General features: G+C 43.1%; 1 protein-coding gene across 3 annotated transcripts in view; it reads left to right on the top strand.

Moving 5' to 3' along the window:
- Positions 1-20539, top strand: part of MASP1 (mannan-binding lectin serine peptidase 1 (C4/C2 activating component of Ra-reactive factor)) — a 57784-nt gene that overhangs the window by 7862 nt on the left and 29383 nt on the right. For all 3 annotated transcript variants that reach the window (XM_004675080.2, XM_004675081.2, XM_012733647.1), the window contains 2 exons: positions 17426-17603; positions 18515-18646. In XM_004675080.2, coding sequence (XP_004675137.1) covers positions 17426-17603; positions 18515-18646 — 310 coding nt within the window. The remainder of the gene's footprint in view (positions 1-17425; positions 17604-18514; positions 18647-20539) is intronic.

Below are 20539 nucleotides of genomic sequence, written 5' to 3'. Positions count from 1 at the left end.
CTTGTGGTCTCCTTTTTCCTCAGACTGTCATTTAACGATTTAACCTTGTAGTAACCACAAATTGGATCAAAAGCAAGGAAGTGATTGTCTAATACTATTACACTTATAATCTCACTGAACCTTTAAAACAATCCTATGATGTAGGTATTGCTATCGCATTTTACGGGCAATTAAAAACCTGAGCAGGTGGAACATCTCACCCAAGGTTGTACAGCTAGTAAGTGGTTGTCCAGGTTCCACAGCCATGCCTTGTGACTTTGAACGTGATGCTCCTTTGACTCCCTCATGCTGCTCACAAGCTGTGCTCCATGACACTGCCCCATGACACTGGAATGGTTGACATATTTGAATGGGGTGGGGAGGATGAGATCTGGTGAGGTTTGTAAACACTTACTCAGCTTAAACTCGTTTTCAAAGTTTAGTTTGGTGTTGCAGATTGTACACATTGTGTCTGCATGAGACACCCCATTTACAACCCCATTTTTGTGGCTAAAATTAGTGTTTCATTGCAATTTCTCAGTCTCAGCACTATTGACAGTTTTAATTTTTGCTGCAGAAAGCTGTCTTAAGAATTGTAGTATTTTTAGTTGCCTCTTTGACATGTACTCGCTGAATGCCAGGATCTCTTCCCATGCAGTTGGCACAACCAAAAATGTCCCCAGACATTGCCAATATCCCCAAAGCAGCAAAATCTCCCCATTTGAACACCACTGCTGCTCATGGGATGCTGCCCCTATTTCAATGGCTTGGGTTAGAGATGATGAGAATGTGGGCTACAAAAGATCTGATCCCCTATAAAAACAAATAAATTAAGAAATAGCCATTGCAAAAGGTGGAAACAAGTAAGGACAGTGAAAGACTGACATGTATAAAGAGAAGAGGTGGAACTGGTTCCTCTGAGATAACAGGAAAGGGAAGCAGATTCATACAGCTTCTTTGTTATTCTTCTTTTCATTGTACAAATTGCATAGAAAAAATAGGCAATACAATTCTACTTCATAAATACCTGTTATTAATATGTCAAAATTTTGATAATGGATATAGTCTTTTGTGTATTTAAGGTCCCACATGTGGGCTTAGCTGACTAGTCAATGGTTTTAATCTTTGGTATAGGTTTTTTCAGTATTTAATGACCTCTGATTTTTAGCACTATTGAAATTTATGAATAGATGAATCATAGGAAAGATACATCAAATTTAATATCCTCTTAAATCTCACTGAAAAAGCTAATTTCTGTGCTGGAAAGAGACTCGTCCTTTCTTGACCCACCTTTCCCCTGGTAGGTGAGCTGTGCTTCACTGTTCTCAGCACTAATTCTGGGCAGAATCCTGAGTCAGTGACAAGCCCAATTTGCTGCTCTTTCCTTGACACACAACTTGTATAAATTTATAAAAAATGGAGCCAACTTCTCAGCATCACAAGGATAAAGCAGGGGATATTCACCAAGACCTGATGTGTTCATCATCCAAAACTGAACTTTTTGATAGAAGATCAGTTATATCTTCCAGGATATAATGTAACCTCTGCAGAACTAATTCAAAAATAAGATGGTTTCTGGATAGACACCACTGAGTTACATAGGATCCCTCAGCCTGTTTCCCCCAACTAATGCTGATCGTAAAACCATGGTATTTTCAAACATTTGGGTGGAGTCTGGTATTGATCAGAAAGAAAATGACCAAACATGGCATAAGATGACAGTGACTTCCATAGATTCAGACAAGGCGAGGTATGAGTTTCTTAATTGTTGTTTTCCTCTACTTTCAAATATGTCAACCACCTAGAAATTTTGTCAGTGAGAACAACTAATTTATTGAAAACTGAGTCTTTAAGACTCTAGAAATTACAGATTTTTTGTTTAGTTATGACAATGACTTACTGTCATGATTTCCTTTCCTTTCCTTCACCAGGTGACTCAATTCACAGGCACTGAACCATCATTTCTCACAAGTTTCTTTTTGTTCAGTCAGGTACCAAGTTTGACCTTGTTAGGATTCCTTTACCAAGATGATAAACACTCTACAGAGGATTTAACTCATTCTTTTGCCCTAAATAAATTGAGTACCTGGCAAAGCAGATAAGATGCTGACATCAGCTGCATTTTGTTGTGAAAAAAAAAAAAAAAAAAACATGACAAGGTACTTTTCAAGGGCAGAAATGGAATCTGAGCACTTCTTCTGACACTGAATTAAACTGTAATTCATTTTCACTATAATACACATCTGCCCAAGTATGACCTTTCTTGCTGAGCAATGTTTTGGACATTACTTGATAGTTTCTATCCTGCGTGGTAAGATACCTTCCAGAAAGCCCAGCAAAATAGATCTAGGCCCTCTAGAAGGGCAGCATGGCTTTAGACCTTGCCTGGGATTTAGGAAAAGGCCTGTTGGCATCTTAGATCTGCCACTAACTCCCAAATGACCTGGCATCAATGAGAAAATCTAATGAACTCTCTGCTCCCAAATTAGACCTATGATCTCTGAGCTTAGCAAAGAGTCACTCTACCCAAGTGGCTCAGAGGCTGAGCAGCCCACCTGAGAGGTGCCCAGCTGTCCTGGCACCTGTGATATAATTCTCCACTTGTCATGCACAGCTGATTCCCTCCCAGAATGCCATCCTAAGCATTGGGATTGGCCTCCCAGCTGAGCTCCCAGCAGCCATGGGGCCTCAACAGGCCTCTCTTCCCAGCATGCTTCACTCTTGTTGGTTGACACATGTTGCTCTAGGGAGACAGGCCTGTGCCATTGCCCATGAGAGCCTGGCACAGTTCCCCTCCTAGAATCAAGCCCTCACAGCATATCAGGGTAGGAAACTTTGAACACTCATCTCTTCCCACAGAGTTACCAATATCATTGTCTTCAACATTTTCTCCCCACTGAAGATTTTCTTTTAACACCTCTTCATGTAGGCCAGATGTAGAAACAAGTGAAGGTGCTTGGGTTGAAGGTGACCCTGAAGCCCACGCTGCTACCTCATTCTCCTCAGTCACCTCAGAGGTCACACTTGGCAGGGAGACAGCTTGCGTATTACTTACGTCCCCATTGTCATTGCACTCATAAGGACACTGATGTAAAGGACAAGGCTCACACTCTGACCTCTGAGCTCTCAACCCCAGTTACCTGACACATATGGCTGAATACTGTTCACTGTTTTCAAGATGCCCTTTCCCATCACCCCCAGATAATGCATTTTCCTGACTATGAGTCAGGAATAATATGAATATACCAGGCCGCCTCTAGTTCACTCAAAACCCCTCTCCAATAATCCATTTTTTTCATCTGTTCAGTGAAAGAATAAATTAAATGGTCCCATAAATTCTAGAATTCCAAGTCATTCCTTCTTGCCAGAACTTTCCAGATGATTTTATCAAATCCTCATTATCCTAGCTGTAATGATGTCAAAAAACAGCAATAGTGTGTTACTACTTCCCCTTCTTAAAGTTCCATGGCAGTGAGCACTCCTGTAAGAGCCCAGGTCTGCTAGGGATACCCTAGTGACTATCATTTAAAGAAAACTTATAAATGTACCATGCCAATTATCCTTTTCCAAACAAATTTACATTGATTTCCCTTTGATGGGTTAATATCCAGTTTTGAGGTTTTTTCCTCTTTGAGGCTGAATTCCCCTGGCAGGTCAAGGAGGAGGTCAGAAGAACTCTCCTGTTCACAAAAACCTTTTCTGGAACAGTTTGAGTCCATAGACCATGCTGCCCAGCCCAGCCCATCAGCATGATGATGATGAAACTCCTTGACACTGTTCACCAGTAGCAGGACCTCAAGGCTGTGGTCAGAAGCTCTCATTTTATGAAAATTTATCCCCAGCCTGAATTCCTGCAGCCATTGCTTGTCAAGGCACGTGCCCATCTGCATGACCGCACCTGCTTCCTTGAATGCAGATGCACATGTGGATTCCTGCAGTGCACAGATGAGGCACAGACTCCCAGCTGGAGCATGGACTTCAGCTTGGCGGCCTGTGTGATTGCTGTAATTCTCTACTGAGTAGCCTTGGGCAAAGGATCACATCCACAGGGGACTTGGTTTGAACCAGATGGCTTGTAAGACACACTCATCCCTGCCAGTCTGTGTCTTTAGTACCTTAGAAATCATGGCTCAACTCCATGATCATGACTGAAGCCCAGGGGAGCTCAGTTAATTGACTAAGGTCACCTTCATATCAGAATGTAGGGCAAATTGGTGGTGGGAAGTCAATGGGGATTACAACTGAGGTGGAAAAAATGCACAAAATGAAGAATGATGTAAAAAAGAAATTAATTAAAATCATTTTTTAAAAAAGATCAGAATGTATACATTGAGATGTTAACCCTTTCCTTCTTTAAAAAAAAAAAAAAACCAAAAAACAATGGAAGTTCCACTTTATAGAAGCTTAGGTTATTAAATGTGATGTATTAAGTGTGATGATTACCAGTAAGTATAGTGGAAGACAAAACTGTCTAGAATTAAACTCAGTCAATCTTTTAAAAATAGTAGACCACTGTCATTTGTCTCTCCCAGACAAATGTATTTTTCAGAAATACAACAAACTGTAGTTCTTTTAGTTGCACATCAGAGGACAGGTCCATTTGTGCTTCAAAAGGAGCCTGAAGCTATAGTTACTGGAAAAGGTACTTAGCAACCAGGTTCACCAAGAGAATAGCAGATTCACTATCTTTTCAGATTCATTTCATGGCATCTGTTCCTGGGAAAAGGAGACAATAAAACCTGAGTTGAATTTTTATTCTCTCTTTTTTGTTTTTCTCCCATTGGATGGACATAGCTCAATTGGCATCTGTTACATGCTCATATGACATAAAACCTCTGTTCCGTTGATCCTGTTTCATTGATGAGATGAACATATCTTCCTTTCTTTCCACTGTCAGCCCTTTAGTTCCAATCTTTTTCACTCTCATGTAGTCTATTGCATTAGCTTCCTAAGTGTCTAACAGCTGCCAATCTCTACCTGTGTCCAGAAAGAATTTCTTAAAACATTGCATTGATTGTGCCACTCTCCAAACTTTTCAGTGCCCCTTTCCGTAATTCTCTATGGAGTGAAGTCCATGAACCGTACTGAAAATGGACATGAACTAGACATTGCCCCAAAGACTGTGCCCTGCCTTCAGGGAGTTCACCTGTTCATGTGTGTTATGAGACAACTGTATAGGTGATAGATTAACACTGTACAAGTTAACGCAGGGGCTATGAGTCAATATATAAGCTGGGAATGGGCATGTCTAAGTGACCAGGAAAGGCTTCCGAAATAGCTGATGTTTCAGATAACTCTTGATGAGTACATAAGAATTTATCACAGCAGTCAACTCCCAAAGCATTGTTATCTTCCTTCACATCAGTTTTATCACTGGTTAAAATAACTCATGATGATCGGTCCCTTCTTCATGGGTTTCAGGAAGACTGCAATGAAATGATGTAAATGGAATCAGTACTGCCAAAGGCAGCCATGCTGAAAGGTTCAGAGATGAGACTTTAGAGTCAGACTTGAGTTCAGGTCTTGTTCTCACTGCAAACAGGGAATAATACTAATGCCTCTCATGAACTTATTGTGAATGTCAAGTGAGGTGAGTGCTTTAGCTCAACAAATACTATCATAGTGGTGAATATGGCAACGATGGGAGATTAAGGCCTACTGGGATCCGGATGCTACGTGAATGTCATTTTTCTTATCTACTCTGATTCCATCACTACTTGGTTATACATGACCTTCCTTGCTCATGCCATTTTTTTTTTTTCAGGTAATTTATGGAAAAGTGCTTTGAAAGGCAGGAAATTGTTTATTTCCTCTGTGTTTTTATGTTGTAATTACACACATTTATGATGGTTCATAATCTATTGCTTCATATGATCTTCATGGAATAAGAACAGGGATTATTCTATCTACTTTAGAGAAAAATAAATTGAGGTACAAAGAGCTCCAAGTGGATTTGTTTCAGTCTCCATAGCAACGCCAGGTCTCCATTCTGGTCTTCTTACCCCTCATATCATCCTTCTGTGTCCCCATCGGGCCCTTCACAGAACAGGTTTTCTTCTGAAAATGACCTTGATAGATTTCCTTATCAAGGAGTAATGCCTTCTTGCTAAGGTACCACTCCCCAGCAAGGTCTCAGGAGGGAACTTAAGGGCCCTTATTGTCTATCTTTTGTATCAAAGAACCTTCCCTTTAATGCTAATTTGAGGAGAAAAAAAAATATTTCACAAAAATAGCAGGAAGTGGAACTTAAGTTATGAGCTAGGAAGGCACTTATCTGTCTGTAGTGTACAACTTGACTGACGAACTCAAGGTCATTCAGCTACTGTCAATCCCATGTGCTATAGGCCCATGGCTATGTTTTATTCCAGCAACAAGCATACTCCCTGGCAGTCTGCCGAAAGGAAAGGGCAAATCACTGCTGCTCCGTGCCTGTTTCCCCATCTGCACAAAGAGGAACTTAGGTTCACCTGTCCTCTAGAGCCTTCCCAGTCCTGATGGTCTGCAACTGCCTGCATGGTGCTCCTTTCCCAGGTCTCCTCCGACCAGTGTGCATCCTGGTGAGAAATTGGGAGCTAAGTCTTCCCCAGGTCCAGCCCCCAGACTGCCTCTGCTGGCACCGCTTCTAATTTCCCTGCACACTCTGTTTACTTAGGATGTGTCCTCGACCTTCAGACTGTGGCTGGCTCCAGCCACAGCAACAGCTCTGCTAATTCTCTGGAAGTGGACAGAGGCCTTGGCCCCTGAAGGAAGACAGAAATGGATAAATATTTCTCATGAACTTTAATAGTAGTTCCCAGAATGATTCCTCCAGTTAGAGACACCAGATCCCAAATATCAATTCGAGTTGACTCAAAAGAATACAGAAATGAAAATGAGGTTCAGAAAAGTGTGACAAAAGCAAATGTTATGCAAGAAATACCAGTAGCATGGCACTGAGTGAACAAAGCAGAAGGAAGGTCCCAGAACTGGGGCAGAGAACATGGGGGAGTGTGGCTGAGTGTGAGGTGCAGCACTGCAGAGCATGCCTCCCTCCACTTTGGGGTGCTCAGAGAGGAGAGCAGAGAGAGGCACTCCTGTATTCACATTCAATTCAGCATCCATTTTCAACTATAGTGAGACTATTTCAAATTCGATAGGTATCAATTATATTTAAATGAGCATTCATTTATTCAACTTATTCAAATAGGCAGCATGACCTACCCAAATGCCAATTGTTTACTAGAGCATGGGGTACAGCAACAATTAAAACACCCAGAAACTCCTGCCAGCAGTGTGCTTACACTGCACGGGGGAAAACAGACAATAAACACTAAATACAAATCATGAGCGTATTATAGAGTTATAAGGTGATGGGCAAAGAAATGATAATCGAGCAAGGTAAAGCGTGTCTGCATACGTCAGGGCGTGGGGGGGTATGATTTAAATATGTTGGTCAGGCTAGATGTCATTGAGGGAAAGCATGTGAGCAATGACTTGAAATGCATGAGAAAGTTAGCTGTGTGGTCGCGGCAGGAAAAGCATCCAACCTGCAGCACAGCCAGGGCAAAAGCCTGGAGTGTTTAAACAACCGTGGAAGGAGGGTTGGCATGGCCATGTGGCTGCCGTGAGAGGGCCAGAGATGGGAGAGGGAGACAGAGGAGCAGGCCAGGTGGGGAGCAGGAAAGGAGCTGCTGGACCCCACGGACTGGGCCGGTCTGTGAATGTTGACAAGCAGTGGCTGACTTCTCAAGCTGCATCATTTGCCCTCCTGCACCTTAGAGGACAGTGTGATTATGAAAACTCAGGACTAAAGACAAGGTGTGCTAGTCGATGATGAACAACTGGCTCTGGCCTGGGGTGTATTGGGAGGGAAGGGAGAAGAGAGGTCACACCATTCACCACTCTGCTGTATTAGACACTACTGACCTCAACATGGAGAAAAGTAAATTGCTAAAGTAGTTAGGAAGTGATGAGTTTTATAGAATTTGCTTTTAATATAATTGATTTAATTGTCATTTGTGAAGCAATAGTTAATGTCAGCTGTGTATAACAACAGGGCAGTAAAAATCCTTGAAGAGTTGGCAATTGAGTCTTTTAAGCTAGCTAAGCTCATCTAGCACACAGCTGCTTGGGGAGGTGAAGCGGCCAGGACAGCTGAATGGGGGAGCAGTGACAGACCCTGTAACTTGTTCCCTATCCAGCACCCTCCTAGACTTTCCAGGGGGAGACTAAAGAAAGTGTGTTGGGGCTGGAGAGAGGCCCCGGGGCAGTCAGAGGAGGAGCCCAGTGCCACATTCCTAGAAGCTGCCTGTAGCGCTGGCCAGCGGGGCGGGATCCCCCTCCAGAGCACTTCTAAGCCCTGTTTTCACCCCCTGGCCCAACCACCTCCCCAGCCCCAACTCCCCCTCCCACCCCAGCACCTTCAGCTTGGCTGCCCAGCCACTGAAGAACACTGCAAAGCTTTGTTTTTTCTAGTCCTGAATTGTTTGGGGCCCAGCCTCCCAGTCCCCAAGGGGATTTGCATGTGAAAGGAACAAGGGGTGGGGTGGGGAGCCATTCCTCAGCCGAGGGAGTGAATCCTTCCTGGCCCTCCCTCCCAGTCACCATTCCCAACTCTCCCAGGCCACCCCCACCCAACCCGGCCTGCTGGGATGTAGGCACTGCCAGTTTCCCACCTGCGGGATGCCTGTTTCCCAGGCTCTCAGAGACCCTCCTAGCCAGTTTTCTTTTGCCTGTGCTCCTGCTGCCTAGAGACCACCCCTATTTCTGTCCACAGCCCTCCCTGGGGCTCAAGGGCAATCCTAGTGGAACAGTGAGATTCCTGGACTTAGGACCTGCCAGCTGCTTCTTAGGCCCCCACATTATAATGACCCCAGCTTTGTAAATACAGGTTCCTTCTTAAGGCCTTATCCAGATAGGTTAGGAGGTTTCACTCTGATTAACTAAATATGTAAAGATATTCCTCTGGTGATATCAGTATACCTGAGCTCTGACCTTGACTCTGGCTGGGGTTAACTGACTCTGACTTTAAACCACTCACTTCAATTTCCTGAGCCTCAGTTTCCCCATCTAAGTAAAGAAAGAGATAAATTTGGCACCTTGATGACCTTCCCATCTCTGACTTTCTGTGAATCTCTGATTCCAATTACTGACTGAACCAGAGCTGGAAGTCAGGACATCTGAATTTTGTGTGCTATTCTTTGGCTGTGTGGTCCTGGGAACTCACATCACCTCTCTGAACCCAGAATTGTAAATGTCTTCTTGATGTATATTTGTTACTGGACTGACATCAGAAGTAAATAAGATTAAAAGGGTGAAAATACACATATACCCAGGAAACTGGAAAATTCCATGGGGAGAGAGGGAGGGGCTACTTCTACTATTACCATTACAATAACTACTACTACTATAGCTATTAACATGACAATGATGATGATTTTATGGCCAAATGACTTAAACCAGACATTAATGTCCAACCCTTCTCAAACAAAGCCAACCTGAACTTTAGACCAACCCCACTGTGTTATTTTTACTTACCTGCTTTTCAAAAGTTTCTGAAAAATAATACTCCTCACTCTCCACCCCCAACCCCCAACCCCCCACATACATATGGTTTCTTTTCCTAGTTCCAGGTTCTTGTCTGGTGTCTGGTGCATTAACTTGCTCCTTCTTGTGATCTTTAGCCCCAGTTTAGAGAACTTGTGGTGAGGAAGAACTCTGGGCACTGAGCACTCACTTAACGAGACAGGAGTCCTGGGCTCAGGACTGTCACTGAGGCATTCACCTAAATTCACACATCTTGGAGAAATCCTCTGACACAGGAAAATGCAGAAGTTCCTAGACTTAATTCTATTCTTGCATGGGTGGAAGAACTAGTAAAGTTAAAATAACACATAACTGTAAAACAAGAAAAATGTCACTTTCAAGCCTCCACCTCCCAGGACTGCTGGGGCATTTATAAAAGCTGGGAGTTGGGAGTCAAGTGGACCCGCCGCCCACAGATGTGGAGGCCTGGCTCAAGGGCCCTCTCTGTCTGGGACCTGGCTGATGCCTTCTGTGAGATTAGAAATGAAGGCATGAGGCCTGGAAACAAGAGGTGTCCAGGGGGAATTTCTGACTCTTAATTCTTCTTCAAACCGAGGCCCACCTAGTCCAGAAAGGTGTCATCTCAGTTGGCAGGATGGAAATTCAGTGGTCCTGTTTTTCTCACCAATTTCCTAAGTGTCTACTATACTCAGGCACTTTTCTAATGGTTTACAGGCATTAGCTCATTTGTTCACAATAGTTTCTGTAATATATGTGCTACTAATTTTACTAGTTTACAAATGAGAAAACACACACATACACACACAGAGTAAATATTGGTTTCTTAGGGGCTACCCTAACAAATTACTATAGATCGTTGGTTTCAAACAACAGGAATTTATGCTCCTGCTGTTCTGGTGGTTATAAGTCTGAAAATAAAATGTTCGTTGGTTTCAAACAACAGGAATTTATGCTCCTGCTGTTCTGGTGGTTATAAGTCTGAAAATAAAATGTTGGTTTCTAGAGGACACTTTGGAGCCTGAAAAGGCTCTAGGTAATAACTCTTCCTTTCTCTAAAAGCTCTAGGGAAGAGCCCTTCCTTACCCCTGGTAGTTTTCTGGTGGTTATAGATAATTCCTGACATTCTATAGAATGTGGCAATGTATCACCAGTCTCTGTCTTTGTCCTCACATTTTCCTCTGTGTGGGTCTCTCTGAGAAAATGTCCCTCCAGTCATTGACTTAGGGTTCATTTTAATCCAGTATGACATCATCTTAACTTGATTATGTCTACCAAGACCTATTTCCATATGAGGGCCCCACTCAGTGATACCAGGGCTTAGGACTTGAACATCTCCTCGGGGACTTGGGGAGGGGGACACAATTTAACCGCCAACTCAGAGAGCTTAAGGAATTTCCCCAAATTTCTAATCATTGGTGAAGACTCATATGAAAACCATTGAAAAATAATATGATGTGAGATTTAGTCTCAGTAAGGGGTGATAGCCAAATAAATAGAAAACTTAAGAAAACTGAATGCAACTCAGCTGAATCTCTTGAGAATCAAAGTAAGGACAAAGCTGTTCTATTGCAAACCTTCTTAAATTCCCAGCCCCCTTCCTCTCTCCATTTTCCCCCTAAGTTTCTCCTGAACTCCACACCAAGAAACTCTTCCATCTCTCTCATCCATCCACCATAAATCCCACCCACTAATCTGCTCTTGAGCTTTCTCAGCTGCAAAAACTCTTCCCTGATGTGAGAATCTGCCTGCTAGTCACCACCACATGTGAATTTTAGTTATTCTGAGTTTCTTGATTGCTTCATCAGAATTTTGTCACCATATTATTGGGTAGAAATTAAGCAGAGGTTCTCATTTCCTTTTCAGCTCTGTTGGGATCCAAAGTCTAGAGCAAATGAGGAATGGGGTGTCATGAGCCATCCTTGACCCAGACCAGTGAGGAAGGGGAACATTAGGCAGGTGTGAGAAAACCAACCCGGGACCTCCAGAATGGTTCAGCTGCGGCTCCTTTGTTGACTGGAGCTGACCGATTTTATACCATAGGGTGGAAGTTAGAGAAAAGTAGCTGTAAGCCCAAGTTTCTTTAAAATAGTTTTAAAATATAAAAATGTAAGGGAAATAAAAATTAGTTCCACTGTTGATCCATGGTTAACAGTTAGCTTTAATTCATATCCCTTTCTCTTTTCAAAAATTTATTTATTGATGCACACAGAACTGGTGTACAGGCCAGAGGTGCAGGGGCGGTGAGAGGATTCACAAGAGACAGAGAAGGGAGCAGAGCAGGCAGATCTATGAAGTACACTGCTGAGGGGAGCAGGAGGGGAGACAAGAGAGGTCTGTCAAGCCATGTGGGTCACCTCCCTGGCCTGGGAACGAACTTGTGCTGAAGTGGATTTGGCTAACTTAAAGTGCTGTGCTTTAACCCATTGCACCCACCACCAGGGAGGGCCCCCTTTTTTATTTTGAATACTTACCTTCAAACAACTATAATTATAGAGTATGGATATTTCTCCTTTTTCATTCAAAACAACCTACTAAGAATGTTTCCATTTTATAGCAGGTACCCCATTAATTTGTGGTTGCCTTTCCCCGGAACTATACAGAGAAGGAGATTCTGGGAAATATATTTCCCAAATTAACTATGTTGACAACAGGACAGTCCATCATATTTCTTGAATATCTGCCTAAATTAAGCCTGAAAAATCTCTTTAGATGCCTGGAGAATGTGTCAGAGGAGCTCCAGGGTACAGCTTGTGAACACTGACAAGCAAAATTTTGCAACATCAGGGCCTATAGAGTAGTCTCCCTTTGCCTCTTGCCTTAAAGCACCTGAGTGTTATCAGCAAGGCAATTCGGATGCTGCAATTGTAGATCTGGAGCCAACACTCGCTAGATAATGGCCTGCACCAATTCCTTCAACATCAGGGCTTCAGGTTTCTCACATATAAAATGAGAGCAGTAACTGTTGACCTACCTTCTCCAGACATTGTTCTGAGGACCCACTGGGTAGCAGTGCCTTTGTTAAACTCTGTTCAGGTGACTTTAGGGTCAGGTGGAGGGCAGTCATGGTTGGCCTCCCACAGAAACTCGGTCAACTTCTTGTTCTGCCTTAGCTTTACCTAGGAAGTTTCTACTGAAATAGAAAATTCATAGAAAATAAAGAATAATTGTCAGATCTCTCCTCCCAGGTTCCTATCTGCAATTGAGGCTCTTTTCCATTTCAGGTGGAGGGAGGAGGGAGTTTCATACTATGGAGACTGCCAGGCCTTCACAGTTCCTTCTTCTATGATCTCACTCTGACCTTCACCCCTCCACCTACTAATTCTACCTACCTAAATCTTATACATCTTTCAGTCCCCAGCTCAAATCACATCCTCTCCTTCATGATGTTTTCTGATTCATCTCAGATGGATGCCATTTTCCCCTGGGGCTTTCCATCTGTTAATACAATAGGTATGTCCCAACAACACCCTACCATATACACAATTTATTACTTATTTTCCGCCTAAAGTCCACATTCACATTCCTATTAAAGGCAACAAGTGAGTGATTTTTGGCATGTCCTTGCTGTAGGAGAAATAGAACTTGGTATATAAATATTTGTCTCATTCAATTGAAAGAAAACAAATGAAAGACATGCAGTGGTGTTATCCCAAATAACATGAAGAGACATGGTTGCCCATAATAGGAAACAGAGAAATGAAGAGTCTGTGATTTGCTAGCCAGATGGTTCTCTATTATGATGAATTTTGCATCTTCATTTGATAAACTATTTCCCTCCCTCATGTTAATATGATAATCCTATAAATGGAACATTCCAACTAGAAGTCTAAGCTCAATCCCATGCCTCAATCTAGTCAGAGGTAAATTATTCTTGTAGAATTTTACAATTCATAGCAGGGGCCACAAATTATAACTGGAACCAGTGACCCCTGTGTTTAGATTATGGCTGGAGCTGCAACTGAGCCACATCCTCTCTGGGAGACAGTCCAAGCACCCAAGATAAGGTGTCAAGAGGACCTTGAGTCAGAAACTTTTGGCATAGTGTCTATGTCTTTTGTCATGTACTCTCTGAGTCGGTGAGTTCCTTTCTCCGGGGTCAGATGAGATCCAAAAACAAAACTGATATCAGGAAATACCTGTGGTTATCTCTCCAACCTTGAGCAAGTGATTCCCCATCTGTGTCTCCCCCCACCCCCCGAAAGAGGGGGAATTGAAATAACTCTTATATGTCCAGATAGAGCTCTGATGTTCCAGAACTCTATTCTGGGCTGGCTGCTGTCTAAATTCCCTGTGGCTCAGATGTTTCCATGGGTCCAGCAAAGAAAACTTACCTGATCACTGGCTCTCTGGTCGATGATTGTTCATCTGCCACCACAAAAAGATCCTTATGCCTGGAAATTACAAAAAGGAAGCTTATTTACCACAGAACTTTAATAGCCCTCTCTCCGTAATCCAAATTATTATGGATACTTCACTTGAAAGTGTACAGGCACTGTAGTGCCCAGGAGACCTTGAAAATAGACAGTTATAGGAAGGAACCTTCTGTATCCAGAAGCTGTTCAGGCATCACTAATCATTGGTAATTGATTTTGTATCACACAATTATAGACCACAAACAGGTTCAAGCCCATCAAGTTTTTCATAAATAATATGTGTTGAAATTCTTGCTCACTGGCTTCTCTTCTAGTTGGCTTATTTAATGTATGGAGATGAAAACGCGTCACAATACTAGTATGTCAAAATTAGAAGGAACCTAGAACTCACCTAAACCCCTGTTTTTCCAGGTGGGTAACAGAGAGCTCAAGAGAGGGTATCCATAGAGCTGCTCATCTGATGTCAACAATAGGGCCAGGACCTCCAAATGCCAGTGCTTATCTTCAGAAGCATGCACCTGCTTCCCATGGGTCCAGCAAGGCAAACTTACCTGATCACTGGAAGAGTATGGCTCTCTGGTGATGACTGCTCATCTGCCACCACAAAAAGATCCTTATGCCTGGAAATTACAGAGAGGAAGCTTATTTACCACAGAAGTCCAAAGCAGAGGTTCCGAAGATAATGTACTGCAGTTCGTGCTGTTACTCACAGAAGAATCCTTTCCCCAGACCCTTATTTTAAGATTATTTTGTCTTATTTTTACTAAATTCTCACAAAAGTACCTTAACTGGTTTCTATTCTACAACATATTTCAGTTAATAGGCTCATACAGATAGGAAATAAAGTGTTACCCAGTGAAGACATAAGCATTGCAAAGGCATTATATTTGGGGATGTCCAATGCTTTGTGAGCAGCAGCACCCAAGGAACATTCCCAAGATGGTCCAATTTCCTGTACCGTCTCTCTGAGTAACCAAGAAATGTTGGCATGTTTCATCCAAAAGAGAGGAATTTGTAGAAAGAAAATTTTAAGTCATTACACCTTAAAAATAAAACAAAAAAAAAACACCTTTTAATTATAAGTAGATGAAACTTCAGCTATCTGGAAAACTCAATTAACCAAAATAAGCCAGCTGTGATATTTGAGGAAGTGATATTTCAGCTGTATGCAGATAGGCGTGTTCTACAGAAATAAGGCTGTTGTGACTTCGGCTAGTGTCTGCAGAGAAGAGGAATAAATAGCAAAGCCATGATCTCATCTTGTGTTTACACTTCAATTTCCAAAGTTAGTGATTAATTGTCCTTGTATTTCATTGCCAGGGCAAACTGTTTTTCGGTAAAACTCCCACTTATTTTAAATAAATAAATCATTAGTTTCAAAACAGAAGTGTCAAATGTCAAGATACTTCTGACATCCTAAGCTAATGAACAAAACAATGAGTTCATTAGACGCTACTAGAGATAGGCAGCTTTTGAGAACTTTCCATTAATGGTTTTGAAAGGCAGCAGAAATCATTCTTCTTGGTAAGAGATTTTCTCATGCATCTTGGTTAAAATGTAGGGTTGCAAACACAAATACCAGCTTAAAGCCATCAGGCTCTCACACTGTGCTTCTCCAACCAAACTCAACAAAATAAGCTATAGGCAACCATTTTTTTTTTTTTTAAATTTATTTATTTATTCGTACAGAACTGGGGTATAGGCCAGAGATTTGGAGGGTGAGAGGATTCACCAGAAACAGAGTGCGGTACAGAACAAGCAGATCGACGAAGTACACTGCTGAGGGGAGCAGCGGGCGGGTCATGAGAGGTCTACCCCGCCATGTGGATCTCCTCTGGGGCAGACGGAATCGAACTCATGCGGAAGTGGCTTTAGCTTCTCAGTGCAGTGCTTTAACCCACTGCGCCACCAGGGAGGGCCCTAGGCAACCATTTTTATCTTTGCTTTGGTGTTTGAATTTACACAGGGTCATATATACTCTTTCAGCGTAAGGAATTCTTTTAATAATTCTACACTTTTCCATTGGGTTTTAACACAAACACATTATTTTTGAATGATTTTAGCAATTTCTGAATCAAGACTACCTATGCAATATAGTCCTGACTATGTGTTCCTGTTCAAAAGTTTTCATAGTCTTCCTGTAATCACAGAACTAAGAGTCAGTTCTTGTTATTAAGGTATACAAGGTCAATCATAATCTAGCTTCAACCTATCCTAAGTACATCTCCTGCTACAATCTCCAAAGACTCCCTGGCTTCTCACTGTCTCAAAATGGGTCTTACACATTTAGTTCTTAGTAACAAATATTTATAGGGTAACTGCTATATGCAGGTCCTGTGCCATCAAGACATGTCTATAAAGAAAACAAAGTCTCTCTCTCTGAAGCTTACATTCTTTTTTTCTTTTTCTTTTTTTTTTTAAGATTTATTTATGCATACAAGAGCTGGGATACAGGCCAAAGGTGCAGGGGTTGAGAGGATTCACCAGAGACAAAGTAGAGAGCAGAACAGACAGATATACTGAAATATACTGCTGCGGGGAGCAGCAGGTGGGTCAGGAGAGGTCTGTTGAACTATGTGGGTCAGTTCCCTGGCTGGGGATCGAACTTGTGCTGCAGTGGCTGCAGCTAGTTTCAAAGTGCTGTGCTTTTACCAGTTGCACCACCAGGGAGGGCCCTGCAGCTTACATTCTAATGGGAATTTTCACCTCCTCTGAGTGCATTCCCATGTCTATATTCCTACCAAAGCACTTGTCACACTGGCTAAACTGTATGTCCATTTTCCTCCACCTAAAAACTTCTTTTTGTACACTATGCCTTAATCAGTTGTAGGGGATACTGATACTCATTGTATTACTTTTGTTGTATATGACAACATTTATCTTTGTATATCTTTGAATATGTGGTCAATTCCGGGTCCTTCCTGGAAGTGCAGCTTATGAATTGTCAGCAACCACTGCAGCAGGAGTTCACTCCCCAGCCAGGGAGGTGACCCACATGGTGCAACAGACCTCCCCTGTCTCAGCCTCTGGGCTGAGATAACTACCCTCAGCAGTGTATTTCAGTAAATCTGCCTGTTCTGTTCCCCCTCTTTCTCTCTGGTGGATCCTCTCACACCTTCATACTTCTGGCCTGTACTCCAATTTTTGTATACATAAATAAATAAATAAACATTAAAAAAAATGTAGTCAATTCCTACAGAATATGGAATATATAGAATCTATCTGTGAAGTTATCTAACTTTTCAGTATTTTACCATAGAGTTATCTTCACCAAACTAGTCATGTGATTGCTAACAGACATGAAAAATGTCAGGCTTCTTCTAACAGACCTCAACAAGATAAATGAACTAGTGATTGATTGCTCATGTTAATTTAACCAGTAATACAACTTTCCTCAAACCCCAGATTCCCTGTTCCCTTTTCTCTGGGTTTTCCCAGTTTCCTGGTCAACTCATGGCTAACTTTACGTATTCTTTTCTCCTGGAGACCAGCAGAGAAACTAATTTGGGAAACTGCTCATCTCCTTCCCTTTCTCTTTGACCCCAAAGGTAGAAACTGAAGACCAGGTTCTGGCAACCTTCTGTGGCAGGGAGGCCACGGACACAGAGCAGACCCCAGGCCAGGAAGTTGTCCTCTCCCCTGGTTCTTTTATGTCCGTCACTTTCCGATCAGATTTCTCCAATGAGGAGCGATTCACAGGCTTTGATGCCCACTACATGGCTGTGGGTAAGTTGGACGACTGGGTCGCTCACCCCCCCAAGTGTCTCTTTCATCTCTAAAGTCTTGTGCTCTCATCTTTACTGTGAACACCTGTGTACTCACCTCATAATTTTGCCATTAATTCTTATTGCATTGACTCACTCATATAATTAGACAGTTATCTGTCATCTATTCATTGCCTCTTCTTTTTTTGATGCATTTGAAAGTAAATTGCAGACATAAGTCTATTTCTTCTTAAATATTTAGCAGAGTTCTGGCTGTTCTATAGCTGCACCAAGATGTGACGCTCTCAATTTTTACATGTTTAACCTCTCTGGTGTGCATATAATGGGGCCGCATTATAGCTTTAATTTGCATTTTCCTGGTCACTAATGTTGAGTGACAACAGATCAAATTTCTTTTTTAGGAAATATATGTCTGAATTTTTAGTGGGCTTGAGAACATACACCCTTTTATCTTCATATTTCCAAAATCTAGGACAAGGCATGACCCACATTAGGGACTTAGAGAGAGCGAGAAGAGCAGACAGGAGGATTCAAGAGCCCATGCTCTGGGCCAGTCCTTGGAGTTGCATAGTAACTCCACCACTGACTACCTGTGTGTCTTGGAGTAAGTCCTTGAATGCCTCCAACTTAGCTTCAGTGCCTGTAGAATGAGTGACCATGGCCCTGCTTGCTGTTATTCTAACTTCAGAGGCTACCGGCATCAAAGATTCAGGTTGCCTGGTTTGAAGCTGAAGGTCTCTGTGACCTTGGGTCAATTACCTACATCCTCTGCGTTGTGGTTTCCTCTTTTGTGAGTGGAGATAATGGCTACTCTCGGGGTTTGCTGAGGAGCAAGGAAGTGCGCACGTCTGCACGGCAGGCACACGCAGCTCTGGCAGCTCTGGCTGGCTGACTGAGCTCTTCTGCCTGCAGATGTGGACGAATGCACGGAGCAGGAGGACGAGGAGCTGTCCTGCGACCACTACTGCCACAACTACATCGGGGGCTACTACTGCTCCTGCCGCTTTGGCTACATCCTCCACACGGACAACAGGACCTGCCGAGGTAGGACCCGGAGCGGGCTCTGTCTGCGACCCTTCAGCATCACGTTGCCAGAAAGACTAGGGGAGGCTCAGAGGTAGGGTGGGGATGCAGTGGCAATCATTTACAGGGAAGTCACATAGCTGTACCTCAGAAACCATGTGGATGAAGATGGTGAGATGCCCACCAGCTTCTGGTTCTCCAAGGACCACATTCAAGAAGGCCTAGCGTGAGGCCACCTTTCTTCCTGGCCGCAGAGCTCTGCTCTGTGTTTCTTCTCTCCTCTGCTGCTGTAAGGAGTGCAAGGGAAAACCTGGCTTCTCGGTCCTCTTCCCCTGAGCCATGAAGTCAGAGATAGTTTCTTTTTCTCTTTTTTTTTTTCCATCATGGTCTTTTAAGTTCTCCTGTGGTAGAACTTCAGCTCAGGGCCTCCCTGGTGGCCTAGGGGTTAAGTCTCAGCACGTCACTGCTACTGAAGGAGTTCAATGCCTTGCCAGGGAGGTGACCCACATGGCACAGCAGACCTCTCCTGTCTTGCCTGCTGCTCCCCTCAGCAGTGTATTTCAATAGACTCACCTGTTGTTGTATTCCCCATTCTGTCCCTGGTGAATTCTCTCATGACCCACAACTCTGGCCTACACTCCAGTTCTTTCATGAGAAAGAAATAAAGTATTTTTTTTTAATTTAGAAATAAAGAAAAAGAAGAACTACAGTCTAAAGGCAAGAAGCAGGAGGAGGGAGGTTGAGACAGAGACCACAGGGGCTAACCATTCTTCCCTCTGTTTTCGTTTCTCACCCATGTGCCTACTCTCCTGCCTTCTCGGGGTTCCGTCAGGAGTGAAGAAACAGAAGGGTTCACACACTTGCCCTGAGAAGCTCCAGGGAGTGGGGGCATAGCCACAGAATCCAGTCAGAGATGGAGCAAGTACTGTGCAGGAGGCTGGTCACAGCACAGCCAGGCTGGTGTTGCAGGAAACAAGCAGGGCCGACACTCCCCGGAGACAGTGATCCTTGACAGAAATGAGGAAAAGGAAGAGGGTGCATTCCGGTAGGGCAGCATCTCCCGCAGACATTCAGAGGCACGGTGGAAATGGAATGCCTGGGGAGTTAGCAGGAGCTTAGCTTGACCACAGAGTGAGGATCGGTGTTTTAGAAAGATCCACTTGAAGGCTGAATGAAGGATCTTGGGCAGAGGACAAGGTTGAAACTAGAATTCTTTTCCTTCCTCCTTCAATAACTTCTATTACTTCTGAATAAATCCCCACATGGCCCATCAGTGTAAAGAAGGCACGCTCAGGAGATTTCTGGAAGAAGGTTTTATTTCCTATCCTACTGACTTCATAAATATTTATTGAATATCCACTATAGGTTAAGAATTATAGATCTTAACTCTAGATTAAGAGCAAGCAAGATTCTCTATTTTTTTCTTCATTTTTTAAAAAATTATTTATTTGTGCATACAGAACTGGGTACAGGCCAGAGGTGCAGGGGTGGCGAGAGGCTTCACCAGAGACAGAGTGGGGAGCAGAACAGGCAGATTGTGGAAGTTCACTGCTGAGGGGAGCAGCGGGGGGTCAGGAGAGGTCTGCCGCGCCATGTGGATCTCCTCCGGGGCAGGCGGGGATCAAACTCATGCGGAAGTGGCTTTAGCTTCCCAGTGCTGTGCTTTAACCTGCTGTGCCACCAGAGAGGGCCCTTTTTCTTTATTTTTACCAGTATAAAAATGTAAGAAGTTTCTCTGGGAACCTTCTTAAACATTATCTTTCTAATTGCCCCCCCATGGGCTTTGAATGCTGCAGATATACTGTGTATGTGCATATGTACTGTACATCTGCCTGTGTGTTCACACAGTAAGAGGTAACAATTCTGCTCCCAGAGAACCTTTTAATCCCCTTCGGTGATGTCACTCACACAAAC

Source organism: Condylura cristata, unplaced genomic scaffold (assembly GCF_000260355.1).
Source record: "Condylura cristata isolate star-nosed mole 26May11 unplaced genomic scaffold, ConCri1.0 scaffold00003, whole genome shotgun sequence".
In the NCBI taxonomy this organism is placed as follows: domain Eukaryota; kingdom Metazoa; phylum Chordata; class Mammalia; order Eulipotyphla; family Talpidae; genus Condylura; species Condylura cristata.
This window is presented reverse-complemented; position numbering and strand designations above follow the sequence as displayed.